This window comes from Rhincodon typus, chromosome 30, assembly GCF_021869965.1.
Source record: "Rhincodon typus isolate 14 chromosome 30, sRhiTyp1.1, whole genome shotgun sequence".
In the NCBI taxonomy this organism is placed as follows: domain Eukaryota; kingdom Metazoa; phylum Chordata; class Chondrichthyes; order Orectolobiformes; family Rhincodontidae; genus Rhincodon; species Rhincodon typus.
The window spans coordinates 7718668-7726522 of record NC_063361.1 but is presented as its reverse complement, the minus strand read 5'-3'; the positions used below and the strand labels follow the sequence as shown (position 1 = coordinate 7726522).

The 7855-nt window shown below is 41.7% G+C and overlaps 1 protein-coding gene across 1 annotated transcript; it reads right to left on the bottom strand.

The window, feature by feature from the left end:
• Positions 1–2492: 2492 nt before the first annotated feature.
• Positions 2493–4968, bottom strand: LOC109930022 (cyclin-dependent kinase 5 activator 1). The gene has a single exon (XM_020529560.2). It carries the CDS (start codon positions 4208–4210, stop codon positions 3320–3322), a length of 891 nt encoding a protein of 296 aa, XP_020385149.1. The 5' UTR covers positions 4211–4968; the 3' UTR covers positions 2493–3319.
• Between the last annotated feature and the right edge of the window lie 2887 nt (positions 4969–7855).

Genomic DNA, 7855 nt, shown 5'->3' with positions numbered 1-7855 from the left:
TGGCCTACTTCCACACTGCAGGGATTCTGTGAATGTCACAACATCTGTAATCTTTTCAGTTTTTAAGGGGAGGGTATATTACATCAAACCCCTATTTAATCTTGACGTGACAAGGATTATTGGATGATGAACGGGACCAGGAGCTCTAGTAATATTTTCCGCATCCTTCTTTTTCCTTAACAAAGGAAAAGCTCTTGCATTTTAAACTTCTTTAAAAAATTCTCATTTCATTCCAAAGCACTTTACAGCCAATGAACAGCTTTTGAAATATAGCCATAATAGCTTTATAAGGCAAAATCTAAAATATTTGTAAACTCTGATGAAAGATCTTTGCCTTATGTTGCTAATAATACATTTAAAGTCTGTCTCTACTTTCTCTTTGTACACATGTTGCCTGACCTGCTGAGTAATTCAAGATTTTCTACATTTGAACCTTCCAGTATAAAAATTTAAACCGATAAGCAAACAATTTGTCTTCTTTTTAATTAATTTTATCCCTGCTTTTGTTAATACACTACAGGCTTTAGGTGAATGTCCTCAATAGGGATACATTAACAGTGCACTTTAACTTTTTAAGTCTGTTCCAGCACTAAGCATTACCATATGTATAGTCGCATCCTCATAAGAAAAACTCCACTGTAACTTCATAACATTTTCCAATTCTCCATGCCAGCCATTCCCGTGTCTGCTAATTTAGGGGATAATATTGATGCTGGCAATCTATTAACTTCCAAAAATCAAGGTTGGTTCATTTCAGACATAGGGAACACTTTCATCCCATTAATTTTGACCAGATATAAACCTTCAAGTCTTAGGTGTATCAAGCAAATAAATTATGTCGACCTGTATCAACATATTAAAAATCAAAGGAAATGCCTAATTTGCGTTGCCAGAATTTTTCTTCATCCTCTTATGGCCACATGTACTATTGTAAAGTGCAATGCCGAATATTGTTTTGTAATGCCCTTGTAAAGAGCCTTGGGATGTTTTAGAAGCAATGTATGTTGTTGGGTCAACATTTCTGATGTGCCACATGTCACATTGTAATTGCATGCTCTGGCCACTACATGTTTACATAGAACAAACACTGTCTTTTCATTAATTGGATGAGGATGTCGCTGGCTAGGCAGCGTTTATTGTCCATCCCTAATTGCCCAGAGGGCAGTTCAGAATCAACCACATTGCTGTAGGTCTGGAGTCACATGTAGGCCAGACCAGGTAAGGATGGCAGCTTCCTTCCCCTAAAGGACATTGTTGAACCAGATGGATTTTTCCTGACAATCGACAATGGATTCATGGTCATCATTAGACTCTTAATTCCAGATATTTATTGAATTTAAATTCCACCATCTGCTGTGGCGGGATTTGAACCTGGTTTCCCAGAATGTTATCTGGGTCTCTGGATTAACAGTCCAGCGATAATACCACTAGGCCATCGCCTCCCCTTAACTCCCTCCCTCCCATACACAAAAAAATTATCGATTGGCAATGGGCAATTTATCATGTATTTAAATACTTTAAATTCTTCGATAGATTAGATCATTCAAATAATAATAGTCAGTTTCCTATCTTGCAAGCTAGGAGCAAACAGAAAAATAATATTCTGTTAAACAAACAATAATTTCAAATGTCATAATAAATGTGGGAAAAATTGATAACTTCCTGTAGCATTGATTTTCTCTGTACTTGCCTGTTTTAAAAGCAGACAATGACCCTGTAGCCTTGTTAGCATTGACTTCTGATTCGCTGTTGCATAGAGAGAACTGACCTCAGACAATGTATGAATTGCAGTTGAAGATGAGTTCGGATTAATACTAATTAATAAAGACACGCAAGCTCTCAAGTATGAAATATACCTTAACTTCTCATAGCATCGATCTATTATAATATTGCCCTGGTAGGTTATAGTTACCATATACTGTCAATCAAACCTAGCAGTCAAGGACAACAAGAATTACAGGAAATTTGCCAAGGAAAGGTGGGATGGTGGTTAAACCAGGTAAAATGAAGGACTCATTGATTCAAAGGGAATTTAATGTTCACTTCTATATCAACATTTTTCCACAAGATAATTGGAAGTGTGTGTATAAGTATATACATGTAACATGTATGTAGAAAGAATCTGCCAGTGATTCAATATGAGATTTCGTGGAAATTCAAATTTTCAGGCACAGAAATATGGAGAAAAATACTGAAGTTGCAAATGACTCGAAGACTTATGACAATGTAAATGTTGTAGGTGTGTAACACATGCAGCTGAGCATACAACAAGAGTTGGTTGGATTATCGATGAATAGATGATAGCACAAATGACCAGGTTGTTTTATTGCCTTAGGATAAAAATACTACAATTTAATACCGAATTAAAGTATAAACTAAGACATCCTGGCAAGTGGGGCTGTTGACCATTGCCATTAATCAAGTCAAGCTCCAATCTGAGATAAAATTTCACATTTGTCACCTGAAATAAAACTCCCAAACAGACTCAGTCAGTCATGAATGATCAGTGCATTTATTCATCACAGTACAAAAATAAATAGAAATAAAAAAAAACATTAACATAAAATACAGCCACGGCTGTTCACAGCATTGTGACACTAATATTCTCAATTTCACCCAGACACACACACACACACACACACACACATACACCCTACACACATACAACAAATAACACCGTTTGGTCAACAAAGATTTTCTTTTTTTAAATAACAAATTGCACTGGGAAACATTTTCATAATATTAGCACTTTCAAAATGTAAAACTGAAGTCTCTCAGGCAGACTTCCGTGTGAAAATGGCACATTCTTAGTAGGTTCTGATATCAGAGAAACAGAAGTCACGTGCATCCCCAAACGACATAAAAAACGTGTGTATATATATCCCTTCTTCTCCATTTCGATAAATACTTCAAAACATTTAATGGAAAAAGAACTATTCCAATACTCCAATGTTTTCCTTGGTGTTTTTTTCTTGTTGTTGTACTAATATCGGTTTCAGGGACACAGATACTTTGCATGCACAATACCACTGTAGCAATTTAAAGAGAGATTTAAAAAAAACGTGCCGTTATTCCAGGACGGGTTTTAAATTTGTTCTAAAACACTTTTTTTTGTAGCAGCATGGAAATAAATCCCTTTCAGAGTAGAACCCCCATGACACACACATACACACGCACACACACATAAAGTAAAGGAAAATGATGCACACTCAAGTCAGTCGAGGTATCGGTTAGGTTCTAATCGATTCTCGAGATTTTATGTGTCTCTGGGACAGTGATGCAGCCAAGGTGGGGTGGGGATGGGGAAGTCAGACCTCAGTCACCGGTCCAAGCCTATGAGCATTCGCCCACTGTCGTCCTGGTTGCACTCGTTTTTGAGGTCAGCGAAGACCTGGGTGAAGAAGTGGGGATCGGCGTTGATTTGCAGCATTTTGGCGCTCATGGCGTCGATGATGCTGAGGCAGCGGTCCCAGAAAGCTTCCTTGCAGCTCTCCACCAGGAAGGGTTTGAGCGGGTAGGAGATCTCGTTGCCCATGTAGGAGTAGGATAGGTAGAGGCAGGTCAGGAGGCTGGCCTGCAGTTCGTGCTCGCTGGCGAGCTCCGGGGAGATCACGTCTCGGCACAGCATGTAAACAAAGACCACGTTGGCCGGAGCCACGAACCCTTGGTCCTGCCAACCCTGGAGGAGCAGCGAGCGGTCGACACTCCTCAACCACAGCACCGGCTCGCTGGGGGACAAGTGCTTCAGGCGGTAACACCGGCGGCACAGGAACTCGCCCAGACACTTGAGCAGCTCGCTGGTGGACGCCTGCACGATGACCCTCTTGGGAGACGAGGCGGAGCCCAGCCGCGGGCTCTTCTTGGGAGTCGAGGCTGCCTTGGAGCCCGGGTTGAGCCGCTGGGCCGGCGGTGGCTGGGCGAAGGTGGACAGGTTGGCGCAGGACAGCGACTTCTTCAGGTTCTCGTTGTTGAGGTGGGTCACATTGCTCTGGTAGCTGTTGGGGTTGACCTTCTTCGAGCTCTTCTTCTTGGCCGAGGCGGCCACGATGCGCTTCCAGGGCAGCACCGAGATAAGGGACTGCCGCTTGAGGTTCTTCTCCTTGCAGTTCTTGCTGTTCTGCACGGCCGTGTACTGGCCCACCGTGGCCGAGCCATCCTCAAACAGAGCCGCCTTCCTGTAGCTGGGGGACAAAGACAACACCGTACCCATGGTGGAGGCACTCACAGCTGTCCTTGGGGGTGGGCTCGGGCAGGGGGGCTTTCACGGCTCAGCCTCTGGGGCTGGGGGTGGGGGGGCACTGCAGATGCTGCCGAGGTCTCACTGCGTCTGGGAGCCGCCTCCCCCCGATCCTTGCAGATGTTGCAGCGTACTGGTTATTTTCCCAATGCAACCACTTTTTCTTTAAAACAAAATAATCAGGGATTAATCCAAATCATCTGCAGCGTCTGAAAAGTCCAGTTTTTGTTTTAAATTGTGTCCACTCCCACTGTTTTTCGTTTGGAAATCTGCAGCGCTGATATTAATGGCGATGTGTCACATACACACACATACACACACACACACACACTGCAGTAAAATGGCAGATTCACCGGTTTGTCTAAAGGCAACGACGTTGAAGCTTTCTCCACTTTCTGTGAGGGTGGCAGGACTGTCCGGACTCAGTAACAAGCCCCCGGCCCCGTCTCTCCTCTCTCCCTTGCCCCGGGTTTACAGGAACCAGACCTCGTCCTCCTGTTGGTCCAGGGAGGGTCAGGATGCCCCGGACTTGGGGAAGCGTTTCCCCGGTCGCTGTCCCTCTAAACGGGTGGCTGTTTTCCGGGCTGCATATTGCGGGAGATGGAGCCAGCCTCTCGCTCCCAGTCAGGGTCAGAGCACAAAGACAGGGGGCTTCAGGGCTCTCACCGCCTCTCGGTTCCCACAGATACCGGCGTCTTTCTCTTGTGTCTCTCTTGCTGCATCTACGCCTTCCTCACTGAAACTGTTTTTTCTCTTGCGTTCTAACGCACCCCGCCCCCTTGCAGGAGCACCAGTCATAACACACAGCTTTCCAAAAAGGGGAGGGCATTATAATTTCACTTAACCCTTTAGCTGCCACACGAGCTGTGATTGAGTGTAAAATTATCCCGAGTGCAGTTTCAATGAAGGTATCTTGAACAATATTTGTCCCTCAATTCAAACCTTTAAAAAAAGTGTTTAAACCCCTATGCCAACTGTGTGTAAATTGGCTATTGTGTTTTCCACATTACAAGTATCATACAGGACCCGAAACGTTAACTGTTTCTCTGTCCACAGATGCTACCAGACCTTCTGAGTTTCTCCAGCATTGCCTGTTTTTTACACGTTCGCGTGTATGCGAAACTTTACAACATCCTGACATCGGGAAAGGTGCAAGTAAAATTCACCACAGATCTAAAGAAGGATCACCAGACCCGAAATGGTAACTGATTTTTCTGCACAGATGCTGCAAGACCTGCTGAGTTTTCTGGCAATTTCTGTTTGTATTTCTGATTTCCAGCATTCCACAGTTCTTTAGTTTCTTTTCCACCCTAGTTGTTTTTATAGATCTTAGGGCTACATTCTCATTAGAGACACAACTGGTGGTTTAACCCGAGGGTCATCATGCCTCAGGCGAGGGTAGATGTTGAGAAGGACAATCTTTTGTGGTAACCTCAGGCTGTGCAGGAATTGAACCCACGTTGTGGGCATCACTCTGTATTGCAAATCAGTCATTGAAGCTAACCAACCCCTGGTATAAAGGTGCAAGCAAGTTCCTTTCAAAGCAAATTAATTTTTCTCGATATTGTTTTCTGTGAATTCTGGACTTGTTCATATTTCTTATTTCCCAAAGCAGAATACTTGGCAGAAAATAGAAGAAACTTGCATTTATATTGGGTCCAAATAGACTTATACCATAGATCATTTATTATGACAATATTTTTGTTTGTTGTAGAGAGAATATGTGTAATCAGTAATGTGTCCAGTTACAAGAATTTTCTTCAAATCTGTTCTGGAAGAGTTGAATTGAACTGCAATAAAATTGGCTTTGAGTATTTCTGGAGTATAGTAGGTTTGGGACATGGTAATTTACAAGATGTTATTGAGTTGCAGAATGGAAGTTATTAATGTTATGGTTATCATTAGATTGAAATGGTGTCAGTGAACCTTCTCATGCCAGGTCAGCTATTGACTTCCAGGTCAACCCCCAGCTCATGTGCATTTCTGACTTCTGACTTAACCTGTCCTAGGCTAAGAACTTAACCCACCCACCACCATATTCACTTCTCCCATTAGTATTATAGCAGCTTGCAATCTCCATCATTGTTTATTCCCAAGTCTACTTTGTCCCTCAGCTAGCTGCTACTCAGAAATATTCAAACAAACAAATTCAGTACATAGTGACAGTATTTCAAACAAATTCTTCCAATGAATGTAACGTGCTTTGGTACAAAAACAGAAAGTGCTGGAGAAACTCAGCAGGTCTAACAAAGTGTTAACTCTGTTTATCTCTCCACAGATGCTGCCAGAGTATCTCCAGCACTTTCTGTTTTTGTTTCTGATTTCCAGCATTCTCAGTTCCTTGTTTTATTTAAATGCTTTGGTACATTCCAAGGTTTTGAAATGTGCTATACAGATGCGCATGTCAATTTCAGCAAAGAAACATGTGGGCGTTTTGAGTTGACTTAATAGAAACATCCTGAAGAGGAAATAGGTACACAATGTTGAGGCAAAACAGTTGCCAAATGATTGGGGGCAAACAAAGAGATGACATTCAGGGAAAGTTTATAACAACTGTAGAGAGAGGGGCACTAAGACTCACTGGACACAAAAAGAATCAGAGAGTGGGAGAGAAAGAGATAAAGGAAAAGAGATTTTCATTTTTCCCTGGGAGTCATACGACAAAAGGTGAACTAGTCCTTGGTCAGATATATTTCAAAATCAATATATTTATTCTGCTAAAGTGGGATGTGGGGCAGTTTGATTTCAAATTTTGTCTCATTTATAAATATTTCACTGGTACAATCCTTGCCCTCAATTATGGCTGTTGAGCTAACCAAGAAACAAAGACTAACGGCAAAGGAAAGCTTAATCGGATTATCAACATTTTACAGGTTGGTTTATAAAGTAAAGAATATTAAGGAATATTTGAGGTAAGATCAAGAAATTATTTACTCCCATTGCCTTCATAAACATGTTCATGAAACTGCCGACGTGTGGGAAGAGTCACACGAGACAGTCTTTAGTCCACAGATTATGGCATCATTTGTGACAAGCCTCTTTTAAAATTGCCATTTAAAGTAATGTATTGTGCACTGCACAAACTGAGATGAAAATTCAGCATTGACTGGATTTGTAAACAGAAAAAAAAAAATTAGCATTTTGAGTAAAACTGTCTAGGTTGACATTTTAGTGCTATGTTGTGCTGAGTGAGTATTCCAGGATATACTGTCTTTTGGATGATGTGTTAAACCAGGTCCCTATCCCCTGTCTGTCAAGCATAAAAGATCTCATGACGCTATTTTGAACAAGTTTTGAGGAGTTCTTCTGACCCATATTTACCCCTCAACTGACAGTGATTAAGAAGAAATTATCTGGTCTTATTCCATTTCCATTTGTGAGGGATTGCTGTGTGCAAATTCACTACTGTTTCTCTAAAGCAGTGGCTACACAGAAGTGGATAACTTAAAGCATTTTGGGAAGTTTTGCGGTCATAAAAGACACTATATAAATGTAAGAACTTCCTCATGAAGTGCAGCAAATTTAGGCACTATGTTAGAAGATGCTGTTCCAAGCTCTGATATCAGTATACCATGTTTATAATAGGCAAGCTCGTGCGAGCAACAATACTCATTTTCT